The 15,417-nt window shown below is 53.2% G+C and overlaps 2 protein-coding genes across 6 annotated transcripts in view; one reads left to right on the forward strand and one right to left on the reverse strand.

The window, feature by feature from the left end:
* The window catches only part of SSUH2 (ssu-2 homolog), a 255,927-nt gene that overhangs the window by 84,695 nt on the left and 155,815 nt on the right, over positions 1–15,417 (forward strand). The gene's annotated exons all lie outside the window — the stretch shown is intronic.
* Positions 1–15,417, reverse strand: part of LMCD1 (LIM and cysteine rich domains 1) — a 69,021-nt gene that overhangs the window by 18,661 nt on the left and 34,943 nt on the right. For 3 of the 4 annotated variants that reach the window (XM_082347545.1, XM_082347546.1, XM_082347543.1), the window contains exons 3-4: positions 14,199–14,454; positions 7,525–7,854 (exon numbers count right to left, since the gene is read on the reverse strand). In XM_082347545.1, coding sequence (XP_082203671.1) covers positions 7,525–7,854; positions 14,199–14,454 — 586 coding nt within the window. Of the gene's footprint in view, positions 1–7,524; positions 7,855–14,198; positions 14,455–14,632; positions 14,808–15,417 lie in introns of all 4 variants that reach the window. The other variant, XM_082347544.1, reaches the window with a different exon arrangement.

Consider the following 15,417-nt stretch of genomic DNA (forward strand, 5'->3'; position numbering starts at 1 on the left):
TAGAACAGAATGTGGTGGAAGGGACGCTGTAGATCCCTGAGGTAGGTCATAAAGGCAACACAGCTTCCACCGGCTCTTTCTTGGGAGTCCTGAGGCCTGCATCCTAGGGCAGCCACGCGGAGAAAACACGGAGATAGAGGGAGAGGCCGGGGCCCCTGCTGGTCCAGCCCTAGCCGCATCTGTCTTCCGAGCATCAAGGCCAGATGTCAAGGACAGCGACAAGCTCTCCCCCTGAGCCCTGCCCAGATTGCTGATCTGTGAGAAAAACAGATGTCTTGGAACAGGTGTTCCAATCCGCTGCATCTCCGGGTGGTTTGCTGTGCGGCCCCAGGTAACAGGAGCGGCACACGTGGACATGCAGAGTTATTCAGGCTTCTGAAATGGAAGTCACCAAGACACAGAGTGTTTCAGGAAGCAGCAGATTCAGGACAGTGGCCCCGGGTTCCACGGCCAAAGAGCTGTGTCTCCAGGGATGAGCCACACTGGCCTTCAGGGACGGATCTGCAGATACTGAGAGCCCTATAAACCAGCCGTAATCCGTCTGCCGCGGTTGCCAGCAGCTCTGTGCCAATCATGCGGTTCTTTTCTGGAAGGCCCTTATCCAAAGGCCTCCCCAGTCTAAACCCAGATTGCCTTGTGAAAAGCTCACCATTACAATACAGTAAATATTGACTGAAGGGCCTTGAATTCAGGCACTGTGTTCTTTCCAACACAAATACTCAACAATTTATTTATAAACAGCATCTCTCCATTTCCTCTTATGGCGATTATTCACCATCTTTGCTTTGCAGCCTCGTGTATCGGGAGTGTTTTGGGTTTTTTTTTCCTCTTTTCTGGCCCAGTGTCATGGCTGGCATCTTTAGCCTCTTGCGTTCTCTTGCCCCACACGGGCATCTTCCCGAGGTTCCTTACGGTGCAGAATAGGTGGGTGGCCGCAGGCGCTGCGGTTAGGGTCCCGGCCTTTGCACGAGGTCCCGCCGTAGCTTCATCTGGGGGGATCGCTGAGCCTCAGTTTCCGCATCTGTGACACAAGGTGGGCCCTGATCATGGGAAGTGCTTTGCACGTGGGGTCAGTGCTGTGGGCCCACCCGTGCTTTGTCTCCCGCATCTTCTAGGGGCAGGTCCTTGAGGAGGGGGCTCTCTCCCAAGCGAGGCAGGATGTCAGGCGTTTCTAACCGCATCTCACTCACTGGTTATCTGGTGAAGGGGGAGGATGGGGCCAGGAAGGCTTCCCAAATGCGACACTTGGGAGAGAGAACGTCAGCCTGGGGTGTTCTCGAATCCGGCTTTGACGGGTGTATCCCTACAACGGGAAGCTGCTGAGTAGGGACAAGGCTTACGTGTGGTCATCTCTGTTGCAGAGGCCTCGCAAGGTGTCTGGGCCACACGGGGGCTCTGGAAGCGGGAGCTTCCGTCCTTTGGAGTCTGTGCGGGGTTTGAGGTGAGGCAGGCCTGAGTTCCAGTTCTGGCTTCACGGCTCACCGGCTAGACGACTAGAGACGGGGATGATACATCTTGCCGGGTAGTTCTTGGGATTGAATAAAACAACCGTGCGAAGCGTCTGGCGTGCTGCCTGGCACAGTGTAGGTCGTCAGCGAATGGCAGATGACACTATCCTCGCAATCAGCATCGTCACCAAGTAACCTCCAGCAGCATAATAAAACTGAACAAAGCCCTGGTCATTCATAAACAGTGAAAACCATTTTTTACGGCTCTTCTAGTTCCAGGGTCAGCAAAGTACATCCCTGGGGCCAGATCCAGCCTGCTGCCTGCTTTTGCAAATAAAGTTTTATTGGGACACAGCCCTGGTCATCTGTTGAGATATTGTCTTTGGCTGCGTCAGTGCCACAAGGACAGAGGCCAGTGGTTATGACTGAGACCTCGTGGCTCGTAAAGCCTAAAATATTCACAGTCTGCCCTTTATAGGAAAAGTTTGCCAACCCCTGTTTTAGTCAATGGACTATTACGCAGACCACTTTGGGGGAAAAAAAAAAAAAAGATAGTTGTGAAGCCTCATGTGGCAACACGGCAAAGTATTTATAGTATGAAAAGTAGGATAAAAGGAATTTTCTGTGGAAAATAAAATCTCCTTTAATGGCATTAAAATACCTCCCCTGTAAATAAGGTGGCAGGCAGAGGCTGAGGAGGCTGGTAACCATGGCGATTTGGGGGCGGCTGCCTTTGATCCTCTGGCCTCCAGCTCAGGCAGGGCTCTCAGGCCTGGGGGTGCACGGTGGTTTCAAATTCGCAGAGAGGGGCTGGCAGGAAAGCCAGCCTGCCAGCCCACAAGCCAAACATCTGCTCCGACCAAGCTTTGGAAGTCCCTTGCCCACAAGTATGTCCCTTGTCGGGGCTGGAGTCGGACTGAGCCGCCAGCGGCTGTTAAGTTTCCATCTGAGAGGCCCACCTCGTGGGAGGGAGGGGACCCACGCCTCCGGTCCCTCCTTTGTGCATTCTTGTGGGGAAAGGGGGCAGGGGGGTTACACTGTAATTTGGGACCAAATTAACACATCTTTACGACTTCCAGCAATGTCTTCACTTCTTTCAGTCTCTTCTCCTTTTAATCACTTTCTCTGGGGCCACGGCTTGGCCCATGAGGCAGGAGCTGGGGTCTCCCGGCAGGGATGAAAACTACGAAAGGGCGGAGAAGACATTAAATGCTATGTCCTGGCTTTCTTTCGTCTTTCTTCGGTTACAAGTTTGGGGTGTAGGGAAGGGCGGAAATTCCTGGGCAGGATGACCATGCCCAGGAAATCTGTATATTTAATTTCGGAGAAAATATCCAGTAAACGTTCTAAACGCAGGGAAATGGTCTGGTAGAGCTGTTTACCATCTGAGCATTGAGGTCCAGTGTCCGTAGGATCCAGCCAGGTGGGAGAGGTCGGGAGCGGGGGCCTGGAAAGCAGATATGGGGCCCCGCCGTGCTGCTGTGGAATGGTCTGGGCTGCTGGGGTGGGCAGCTCCATGGCCACGGAACGCTTCGAAGCCCCTAAGCCCCCCGAGGACCCATGGTGGGTGGGACTGGGGTGGGGCAGGCACGTCCTTCCCTTGTTCTTGGCTCGCAGACAAGAGACCCTCAAGTTCTTCACCAGGCTGGGCTGGGAGTAACTCTGCACACTGCCACCCACCCCAGCAAACATAAATGCACGTGCCCTTGCTTTGTCCCCACCCTGCTGGGACCCCGCAGGGCTGGTGACGCGGAAGGACCTGGGCTGGAACCTCACCGGCAAACCGGTTAACCTCTCTGTGCCTCAGGCTCCACATCTGTGAAATGGGCATAACAACCCCAAGCTGTCTTGCTGGTCGTTCGGAGGATTCAAAGAGATGAACGAGCCTGCTGTGCAATTCCCCACCACCCTCGCCGCTCCACGCACACACAGAGGGGCAAGTCAGGGAAAGAGAAGGCTAAACACTGGGGTTTTTTACTTGGCCTCACTGATTTAAAGGGCCTGCTTTGGGAGTGACAGCGGATGGTTAGTATCTGGGATTTTTGTGCCGTGGCGTTTCCTCATGAAGAGGGATGACTCTCATGGCATTTGCCATGCCACTGCCTCTCCTGAGCTCAGGGTCAGGATGACACTTTCAGGGACCTGCCCTGAGGTCGGCATGGGCGGCCGAAGCTTTGGGGTTCATTCCCAGACGTGCCACGGCTGATTTCAGGTTGCCCGTCCTGTCACGGGGCCCGTGGGAAGGCCTGGCGGAGGGCCTTACTCAGATCCGAGTAAGTGAAGAGCCCCGGCCATGAGGGTGGGTCGGCTCAGAGGGCGCTGCTCCCGTCACCCACCGCCCTCCGGCTTCACCCAGCGCTCAGCCCGTGGGTGGGGATTCCACACAGGCGACTTGGAAAAGCCTTTTGGCGATAATGCTCCTCTGGTCTGGACAGTCTGGTGGAGGGGCCTGGGGTTGGGGGGAGGACTTGGCAGCCAAGGTCTCCGAGGAAGGGCACGACCGTAACAGGCCGCCCAGCAGCAGGACAGAGCCGTGCGAGCTCCTGGGAGAACCGCCGTGGGGTGTAGGCTACCGGCAGCTCAGAGAAAGCAGGGCTCGTGGCCTCCGGCTGCCAAGTGTAGAGTGTAGTGCGCTCTAGGATGGGGCCCTCGGGGCGGGTATAGAGCGGTGGGCTATGTGCTGTGCCTGTGTTTCCACCACTCCCCGTGGAAAGTTCAAGGAGTTCAAGAGTGCTGTGCAGTGTTCTCAAAGCTGGACACCCTAAGCCAGGGGGCCGCATAAGTCTAGAAAATGCCCCTGTTAGCATCTCTTGGCCCCTCCCTGTATACCAGATCGGCAGTGTCATTTTGGCTGAGCTTACATGTAAGGTCATTTTTAACCCTCTTTAGCAGTGGTTCTCAAAGTGTGGCCCCCAGCGTTGGCATCAACCTGGAGACTCGTTAGAAATTCAGATTCTCAGCCTCCGCCTGCACCAGCAAGTCTGGGGTGGGACCCAGGCCTCTGGATTTTAGCCAGCTTCCAGGTGACTTTAGTTTGAGAACCACTGCCGTAGCCTCCTAAAGGCTCTGAGAAGTCCAGCCCTAAAGAAACCCATTTCGTTTTGTTTAGTCTCATGTCCCCTTTACATGGCCACATGGCCCGTTTATAGCTTCATGGCCATGAGCTTTCTAGGAATAAGCCTTGGGGAACAGGAAAGATGGGTTTGGGGGCTGACAGAGTTGGTTCGCATCCCATAGCCTCCCTTGGGCGGTTGGGAGCTTTACATCAGATACTCTCCTGCTTGTCCCTGTGCTCGGTCCAGAGAAAGCCCGCTAAACGGTAGCCGCTAACAACAGTAATGACGTCACCATTAGGATGATAAATTGTGATATGTTACCATCGTAGCTCCAGTGTGATACATTGCACATGTCCTTCTTTTTGCCGCCTTTTCTTTCATAAATCACTGTTTGATTTGGGGTGTCCGTCCTATGCTTCCTCCCCGTACCTGGGTCCTCAAGTTGAATGCCCTGACTGCTTCTAGCAAAGTTCGTGGCCCTCGTCAGGGGAGCAAAAGTCAGGCTTCGTGCGTGACGCTTGTCTGTGGTAAGTGTCCTACCTGCCCTTTTATGAGAACAAGAGGAGCCCGGCACACAGGACAGCCAGCACCCATGTCCCCTTGATGTGCCGCCCCCTGGGGTAGAGCCCAGCGGTTCAGGCGGCGAGCCCACAGCCGGGCCCAATGGCAGGGCCGCCGGGGACAAGCCATCTATGGCTTGGCAGGCCACTTAGCTACCTTAATAGAATTTGCTCCCCGGCTTCAAGGAGATAAACAGGGAGTTAAATACAGGTAACAAGCAGGGTTTTATAACTCAGCATCACGCAGTAGAAAGAGTATAATGACCCAGCTTCTGCCCCTTAGAAACGATGGGAACTCGGACAAGCCACCATTCTTCTCTGAATCTCTGACTGCTCACCTGTAAAATGGGGCTGGTGAAATCCACCTACCAGGTAACAGTTCGAATTAATCCAAGACCTGGAAGTAGTGAGCATAGCACGTGGCACACAGCAGGGGCTTAAGGCATGTGAACTTGAAATCTCATCGTCCTCTCAGGCAAAACGGCCACACATGTGGTCCCCATCTTTCGAGGATCAATTTAGTTCGAACATGGGACTTCCCTGGTGGTCCAGTGGTTGAGAATCCGTCTTGCAATGCAGGGGATGCCGGTTCGATCCCTGGTTGGGGAACTAAGATCCCACCTGCTGCGGGGTAACTAAGCCCGTGCGCCACAACTACTGAGCCTGCGCACCACAACTAGAAAGCCTGCGTGCCACAACTACAGAGCCCACGCACCACAACTAGAGAGAAGCCTGCATGCCACAACGAAGGATCCTACGTGCTGCAACTGAGACCGGACGCAGACAAAAACAACAACAAAATTTAGTTTGAACATTCATTCATTCATTCCCTTGTTCAGTCATTCATGGATTGCATATTTATCAAGCACCTACTCTCTATATTATATTGATGGCTCCTGCTGCAGATACGGAGATGGACAAGACAGGACCTCAGCATTTAGAGGGGCTGACGGACGTGAGTCTACTAATGACATAATTAGTTATCTAATTAAGATTGGGGTTAGGGTCAGCAAGGAAAAGTCTGTCTTCCCAGCCAGCCCAACCCACCAATATCGGCTTCCTTCGGATTCCCTGTTTACTGCCTGGTCTTGTTTAAATGCTTCCAAGGTGTCAGAGCCATTTCCTAAAGTTGACTGTTGCCAAGGCCCTGGGATCTCAGGCCGCCTCTGCCCCACTTCCACGCTGTCCAAACCCGTGGGCTGAGTCCAGGATAAAATACGTTCTCAGATCAGCATTTCTCTCTCGGGAATGGCAACTGGGAAATGTCACAGACTTAAAGACGTTGCGTTCCAGCTTGGAATTACGCAGTACTAATGTGTTAAAGACCGATGGCTGCTGGAGGGTGGATAGAAGGCAGGGCTGGGGAGGAGGCTAGTTTATGAAACATGGTAACTGGATCTAATGTTTTCAAAAGTTCCTGGCATGTGAATTCTTCCTGAGAAATGGGTCTTTTCAAGACCATCACCAATTTGTGCTAGTGAAAATCAATTTCATTCTTTTGTCTTTTTGTTCTTTTCATTGGATGGCAATCCCAAATGAACGTGCCCACGGGGCGGGGCTGGGAGAGGCAGGACGCAGGTTTTGGATAACAAGTGTGAGTCACTACAGAGAAGAAAGACCCGGCCCCTTCTGGACGTACTGACAGCGTCGTTTGGGCTGGCATTTCCCTGGGGTGTCTGGCCCACGTGGGTGACGGCTAGCCTGTTCCCAGCAAGGCAGGTGATTTGCTTGAGGACCCTATATATTGGGACTTTTATCTCCAAATGTCACATAGAGGCATGAAGCCTCTTGGCTGATAGGGGTTGGGGGCCCATGAAAGTTAGCAGACAGCCCCACGTGGCCCCAATCTCAAGCCTGCCACCGCTCCCTATGGCCCTTGGAGTAAAGTCCTAAATCTATAGCATCCCAATACGGGGACAGCATCCTCTGCTTGTTTGATTTCCTGGGGCTCGGCGGACAGTACAGGCCAATCAATGCTTGAGTGATGGACGGATGGAGGGCATGACTCTTCAGGAAGCGTGCCCCTGCTGACCTCGCCAGCCTTGGGCCCCCCTGCCCCCTGGTACCACACTTTCAGCCGCCTGGGACTTCATTCAGTCCTCTGACTGTGCTGTGCTCTCTGAGACTTTCACCTTTTTTTGCACATGATCACCTCTTTAAGGCAACACAGGTCTTCCCCGAAGAGCCTCAAGGCCTGGGGCACTCTTAATTATTCTTTCAAGGCCAGCGTGGGCCTCACCTCCTCCCCCAAGCCTACCCTCACCCCCAAGCAAGGATAGATGCCCTTTCTCTGCACTGCGACGGTTTGCTTGCCTGTGACCTCTCCTGGGCCATGACCACGGATGAAGGCAGGAATGAGGGAACAGAGCCTGGAACTGGGGCCCTGACCCTGCAGCCCGGGCCTGGGCGGTTTCAGCCAGACCCGATGGATGGATGGATGGATGGATGGGAGAGACTTACGTATTCCTTGGACGGGTCGCTGAGGCTGCCGTTGGTAGTCGGGGCGGCCGTCTCTGCGCCCTCGGGCTTCTCCTGCTGCTTCCCCTCCTCCTTGGGCAAGCCACCCTGCCCGGGTAGGGCCACTTCGCCCACACCCAGGGCCTCGCTCTTGTACTGCTTCACAAACTCTTCCATCACTTTCAGCTCGTTCTCCAAAAGTCCGCGGCAGCGAGAGGGGTCCTGGTCGTAGATGGGCAGCTGGCGCGAGAGCTGGCGCCGGCGGTAGTAGGCACCCTCGGTGCCCGTCACTGGCTGCTTCTCCTTGGGGATGAGCTCCATGTACTGCAGGCCCTGGGGAAGAGGAGACCCAGCACCATGATTCCCAAGCACCAGGCAGAGATCTGAGCCCTGGCAAGCCCTGGGCTTCTTCAGGTCTCTGCAGAACCCAAGGATTATTCTCAAGGAAGAAACAGGGTGAATTTGGGGAACACTGGAAAGAGGCCTAAATAAGCTTCCACTCTCCCCTGAGTCACATTCACGATGAGAATCAGGTAATTTCAGTAGACGTTCCTTTTAGATTTGCTGGCTTTGCAACAAGGATTTTGTTTCCTTGAAAACTGAATATTTTTACCTCATTTACCTCATGGCAATGCTTCTCATTTAAAAAAAAAAAAAGTCGATCTAGTTTAAAATTGCTTTTCTTGGCAAAGTATAATTAAATCACTATAGGCAGAAGGTATTTCATAGTTTATTAATTTAAATATATGCAAAGGCACCTTCTAATAGTAGAATCGACAAGGTCTCAGGTCAATAACATTTCCACACCAACAGGGCTGGCAGAGATGGTAGATCATCTGAATATTAATATGTCCATGGATAACTGTCCAATGGCCTTTTGTTGGTTTGCTTGCTTGCTTTTTTTTAAATGAGCAGAAATCTTACACTTGGGTGGGTCCCAGGGATGGGGAGATTAGGGGAAGATAAAGGTCAAGGCCACACAGCTTGAGAAAGTGTGAAAGGCCAGTTGTTTGTCCTCGACACCTGTTCTCCACCTGTGTGCCCGACCCTGACCCTGACGCGTACCTGACTCGCCCACCAGATGGCCTGATTCCCATGCCCCCATGGTTGCTGCCGTATTTACCCTCTTAGAATCTGGTGCCCCATATGTCGTCCTTGGGGCCGGACTCACACTGGAGTTGTGTTAACCAGCATGGAAGATGCGATTCATAATGGACAGTCCCAGCTGCGGCCTGATTGTAGGGAGTGGGGGATGAGGACCTGGGGCTGGGGCGTGCTGGTCCAGAGCCTGGTTTGCTGAATGTCATAATGAATGGATTCCGGATAAGAGCCTTTTTAGAACAGGGAGAGGCAGGTGTGCGAATGCAGTGGAGGGGTGGCTGTGAGCGCCCCACCCTCGGCGGCTCAGCCCGAGATCCCGGGGGACCCGGCTGAGACCTCCCGGCCCTGCGGGCTCACGCACACCCTCTTCGTCCCTGTTCCTCTGCACAGCCCCTCACACTCTCAGGGCACTTTCTAGACACAGGAGATGGCCTGGGTGGCGCACAGCATCCCGGGGCGCCGGGAAATTTGGGTTTCTAGCTCCAGCCCCGCTGCTGCTACTCTCTGTGTAAGATCAAGGAAGCACCCAGCCTCTCTGGGCCTCCGTTTCCTCATCTGCAAAGTTCAGGGTAGAAAGCATGATCGCTAGGGTCTGGGCCATTGTGAGAAGTCACTGGCGACCTCACTCCATCCTCCTCACAAGTAAGAGGAGAGCAGTGTCACTCAGCCGAGTCCGCAGCCCTGAAAAGGGGCCAAAGAGTCCCAGGCCCTTCACCCAACACTCAGGAGAACCAGAAGCCCCGGGGAGTCCCCCAGCTGACGACACGTCTGGCAGGGGCTGATTCCTGCTGTGTCTTGGGAAGACCGTGGCTTTTCTCTTGATCAGTGTGAAACTGCAGGTGCCCTCCAACGAGAACAGGCCAGACGGGTAGATCTGAAGACCCTTGTCTCAAACTTTGGGGTGCATAGGACTCACTTGGCGACCTTGTGGGAAAGCTTCCCAGGCCCGCTCTGATTTAGGAGGCTGCAGGGGCCTGGAAGTGAGTGCTTGTATAGGTCCTCCTGGGGGAGTCTGAAGTAGGACATCCGAGGGCAGTGGGTGGGGGAAGGGATGGGACCAACAGAACAGGAAGCCGCAGCCCAACAGCCAGCAGGCTGGGGTGGGGCACAGGGCCCTGGGGAGATGGATGAGGGTACGGTAGGGCACAGGACCCTGGGACGTGGGTGAGGGGCCGCAAGGCACAGGGCCCTGGGGAGATGCAGCAGGGGCGGGGCAGGGGAAATACCCCCGCCAGCCCTTCCTGTTTCTTGCCTGGGGCCTGCCCGGCTCCTAGAATCTCAGGAAGGATTTTGGAGAAGTGGAAACAGGAGCTTTGCTCATGCTGCCAGAATGGGCCTCCAGACCTGGCCAATATCTCACTTACTCCGAGTGCTGAAGCAGCCCCAGTCGCACAGAGGATTCGGCTGAGGGGAGAGCAGCCTCTTCTAGGAAGGCTGCCTTCTTCCCCCAGTGGCGTGGTATGAGGAAGGGTGGGGACAGCTAACTCCTACGTGCTGCTTACTGCGTTCCAGGCCTTCTAAGCGCCTGACCTATGTTAACCCATTTAATTCTCACAACACCCCTAGGAGGAAGGTACTAATATTATCCCTTGGGAAACTGAGGCACAGAGAAGTTAAGTAACCTCCCGAAGGTCACACAGCTAGTACGCGGCAGAGACAGCTTTGAACTCAGCAGCTTGGGTCTCAACTCCTTCTATACCGACTGTCTACAAGTTGCGTGATTTGCAAAGAGAAAAAAAATGTCCCCCAATCTCTGGGGGAGTTTCCTTTTGTCATCATTTCAGGGTGGAAAGCATTGCCTGGTGCCAGGATGCTGTAGTCCCTGCATCTGTGTGTGGCTCTGATCTTCTAGGGCCTGCATCCCTCCCTGCTCGACTTTATAAGTCAGCCCTGTGGTCGAGGTTGCGCCTACACTCACAGTGTCCTCAAAGCCCCAGCTGGGTACCGGCTCTCTGCCTTTGCATTGGCAAGGCCCCCAGCATCCGGCTACCACGGGCATGTGTTCCGTGATGGCTGGCCTTGCCTGGCTGGCCTGAGACCCCTCCCACACTCGCTATCCACACACTGATGGCAGACATTGCTAATCAACCCTGATGAGGGTCTCAGAACCCACGTCAAGGCAGCCCTCAGACGATCACTGTCAGTTGGCATGGACTCGGGAAGGGAAGATGGGGAGAGAGGCTGGGTCAGAGTCGGCTGCTGGTGCTGCTCAGAGCCTGTAAGAGAATCTCTCAGGTGTTTCTCCGTGAAGCTGACTAAGGTCATGTTCCCAAAACCTTTAGCAAGATGCCTTTTCTAGGATCAGTTGGAAAGATCGGTTTAGGTTTTAAGTTTTTCGTGAGAAACTTTCTGAATCATTTGGTGCTTTGCTGTCTGGCACAGCCATACTGGCTGAAGAGGTTCCTGGAACCAGGCTTTTTCAGGAGAGAAATCAAAAGAGCAGAGAGAAAAGTGGAGGAGAAAGATGCTCTTTTCCCAGGGTTGGGCAGTGGGACACACAGACTCTGGAGTCAGAAAACCCAGGCCTGATTCTGCGCTTTCTGATTCTTCTCCAGCTGTCAGACAAAGACAGCAAATGGGCTCCACGTTCCACGTTAATTCTGGTCAATCATGGCAGCCTGGAGTGCTGTGTTGAGTAGGATTCTGAGGCCCAGTGAGGGCTCAGTGGGAGACAGTGCTCTGAGTGCCATGGGTACGGGAGCAGAGGATGGGGTATGGGTGAATGCCAGCACTGCATGCGCTTGTCACCAGCTTCTGTTTGCTCTCCTGTAAAATGGGGGCAGGAATGCACCCAGCGCACACGGAGTGGTGAGGTGTTGATATCTTTCATATACAAATACTCCATGGATGCTGGTTCCCTTCATCTTCTCCGTCTCGCCTCCCCCCACATTCCCGGCTAGCTTTCAAAGACCCATTCACCTCTCTGAGCCTCAGTTTCTTCTTCTGTAGATGAGGGTGATAATAGTACCGCCCTAACGGTGTTGGAAAATCAGATGCGATTGTGCGTGTGTAGCTCTTAGCGTAGGGCCTGGCTCATAGTAAGTACTCAATACATACTAGCAATTAGGTTTATGGTGACTTTAGTCTTTGAAGGCTTAAGCATTTCTCTGGCTTTTGTTCTGGTTGGGAAGGGTGACAGAAAGATGCAGTCCCATTTCCAAAATATAATCAGCCCCGATCACTTGGTAATTAAAAAAAAAGTCGGAAGGGTGAGTGGGAAGGGAGTCGTCCAGTCTCAGAAATGCGATTTGCTCGGGCAGGCCAGACGCAGGGCAGACAGAGGGGCCTTTATCCCATGCGGTTTTATGAGCCGGCATTAATCACGGCCCGACGATGCCTTCCTCTGATTAGTCTGGGGCTGAAGCGTTTGGGGTTTTCACCAGTCAGTTCCTGACGCCCACAGCTGGCTCTTTTATGAGCTGCTTGCTTTAGTTTCCACTGACATCTTGGAGACCCACTGATGGCTCACCCAGGCCCGGGTGCTGGAGGGCAGACCCGCGTTCGGAACCACCTGGCACTGCTGCTATTCCGTGGCCCCCGACCTGCCCCTGGCTACCCACTGGGGCTGTCGAAGTCCAGTTCAGCATTCTGTGTTTCCTCACACGTAAACTAACCCTCACCTCACAGGGTGGCCAAGTTCATGCAGGCTGAAGTGTTCTTTTAAAATATGCGTCTTGAAAAGCAAAGCTTTAAAAAAAAAAAAAAAGAAAAAAAACTTTGCCTCTCTTCACTTTATCTAGAAGGGACTTTTTTTCCCCCTCTTAAGCTCCAGCTTAGCACTGTGCTGCTCGAACCTTCTATGGTGAAGGATCAAGGTTTGTTTGGTGTTTTTTCCACGGATTGCAGGATGATTTGTGGGCTCAGTGCATGTGATGAGAATGTAGCTCAGGCCACATGAGGTTTCCACGTGAGGCTGACCACGCAGGAGCTCTGCCAGCCATCATGAACTTGGATGTAAAGTGCCACAGAATTTCCCCAACATTTATTCTCAATTTCCGTGCTTCCGATTGTGGACCAGTCACAAGGATTCTGTGGGGCAGTGCCAGCCCACAGACCACACGTGGAGTGTCCCTGGCTGGGAGGCGACATGGCACAAATACGCCTCAAGCCGGCTGCGTGCCCTGTGCAGTGTAAGGCGAGGGACGAGACAGTACACAGGACAGGCACGCGCGTGCTCTCGTGGGCCTTGCTTCACTCCAGTGTAGGGGAGAGGTGATGACGAAGCACAGACACGCGTGAGCCAATGACAGCTCGAAATAAGAGCTTCTAAAGAAACCATGGAGAACTGGGAGAGAGAAGAAATGTAGTAGGGGGGTGGGTGACATCTTCCACAGATCGGGTAGTGAGGGACGGCCTGTCTGAGATATGACTGGCAAAAGGAGCCAGCCATGCAGAGAGCCGGGAAAGGATGTTTCAAGGAGAGGGAACAGCATGTGCAAAGGCCCCGAGGAGGGCAAGAGCCTAGACAGCCCAGGCCTGCCGTAGAGTGGTCCAGGGCAGGAAGGTGGAAGGTCATTGCCATGCAAGGTACTCAGTGAGGGGGCGTAGCAGGAGCTGTGGGGGGAGCCTGCAGGGACAGGGACACACGGGTCTCGAAAGGCTCTCCTTTTCTCCCAGGAGAGATGGAATTCAACGTCAGGCTTGCATCTCTAACACTGTAGGGTTTTTTTAATCTCACTAACATGTAGAAATCAGCTGGGTCCTTGCTACTCCAGGTGTGCTCTGGGAGCCGGCAGCACCGGCATGACCTGGGAGCTTGGCGGGACTGCAGATTCTCAGAATGGCCCTGAGCCTACTCGATGTGTTTCTGCGAGCTCTCCAGATGGTTTATACGCTTGTGGAAATTTGAGGGGCACTGGTCCGCTGCTCTGGGTCTTGAAGGGGGCCCACATGGGGTATTACCTGGGGCTTCGTTTAAATACTCGTGTCTGATAATTCTGATCCTGCAATCTGGAGCATCCGATTTAATGGTCTGGGGTGAGGCCTGTGCATGGGGACTTTTCTTGGGTCCTTTTAGTGGGCAGCCATGGCGTGACCTTGGGCAAGTCACCTGCTCTCTCTGGGCCTTGTCCTTCTCTGGGTGCCTCTTCCCTAGGGTTGTGTAAAGCCAATTTACTTCTCTCTTCTAAGCCCAGGAATTAGGGAGAAGAGAGAAGTGTTCCTGTGCTCTCCCCAAGACTTGCAAAGGGCACATCCCAGGCCACTTTGAGGGAAAATGAAGAACTTATGGATGAACATGAGCACTCTGAGAGTTCTGAACAATAAACCATCCTCTGTTCAGAAGTGGGGAACCTAAAGGGAACCATGAGTAACCCTGTACTAGAGCTGGAAGGGCCCCTTAAAAGTCACATGAACACCTCTACCCATTTCATGGATGAGGAAAACTGAGGCCGAGACAGTTTTCACTTCAAGATCACAGAGTGAGGCAGGAGCAGGTTCGAAACCATAGCTATTTTCCTACCATTTTTGCAACCTTGCCCTCTTCTCACCTTGTCTTTGACATCCAGGAACCTATGGCATGGCTCCTATTTACAAGGGTAGGGAAACAACCACTTGGTTGCAGGAAGCTCTCTTACCAGTTTCTGGGTGACTCCAGGGGGAGCCCACTCATAGGTGATGGTGTCAAAGGTGGGATCTTTCCCGGTGGCAATGGGGTTGGTCATGATCATTCGGTTCCTCTTGTAAATCCGGATGCCGTCCCCGCCTTTCACTCGGGCCGTGAGGGTGGAATACTTGGAGTCCATCAGCAAGCGGCCAATTTTCCGATCGTCTTCCAGGTCCGAGCTCAGGCAGTGGTCCTCTTGACTGCATTTGCATGACTTGCACATTTTCCTGGGGGGCGGGATGGGGACAAGTGAGATCAACCTCCAGAAAAGAGAGGCAGAATCTCCCGCTGGCAGCACCTACACTTTGGAAAGCAAGCTCAAAGTTTAACTTTAGTAACTTGAAAAGGTTAGCAGCAGACAAATGGTAACCGGAGACCAAAAGGCCTTTGAGATCAGAAACTCACGTCTTCCTATCAGTATGTCTATCTGTGGGGAATGTGGGTATGACTTTCGTGGGTAAAAAGAGCAGCACATTCTTCCTCTTGGTCATTGGGGTGGCAAAGGCTGGTTCATCACTGGAGATGTTCTACAGCAGGAGTCTTCACAGCCTGTGGGCTACACCCGGCCCACAACTTGCTTCTGTAAATAAAGTTTTATTGGAACACAGCAATGCCCATTCATTTACATATTGTCTTTGGGCGGCATTTGGGCAGCAACAGCAGATAAGTAATTGCAGCAGAGATCACGTGGCCCACCGAGCCTAAAATATCTACTATCTGGCCCTTTATAAAAAAAAGTCTACTGATCCCTGATCTAAAAAATTAATGAAATTGTCTCCCAAGATTCATGAGCCTCAGAGCTTCAGCAGCTTGTAAACTCTTTAGCACTCATCCTGAAGTTAAAATACAGCTGGAAATTTTCTTCAAGAAACGGGTGGACAGGACCTGGGGGGAAGGGAATGAGTTTCGGAAACCCCTCGGGCTGGAGAGATTGATGTCCCTTGCCAAGGCTTTGTCCTGGGGCTGGGAAAAGAAAAAGCATCCTGGGGAAGCTTCACAGTGACTTGAAGGCTGACACTTCCCTCTGACAATTAAAAACAAAAGCAGTTGGCTGCTTTGTGTCCTGCTGTTAAGGTTTAGATATCCAGAGGGTTCCCTAGTGTGAGAGGAAAACTGCTCCCCTCCCTTCCTGGCCCTGTCCCCTTAGGCGTGCTGCGTCTCAGATGCTGGAACACACGTGATTTAGAGCT

The sequence above is a fragment of the Balaenoptera borealis genome (assembly GCF_965194805.1).
Source record: "Balaenoptera borealis genome assembly, chromosome: 12".
Taxonomy (NCBI): Eukaryota; Metazoa; Chordata; class Mammalia; order Artiodactyla; family Balaenopteridae; genus Balaenoptera; species Balaenoptera borealis.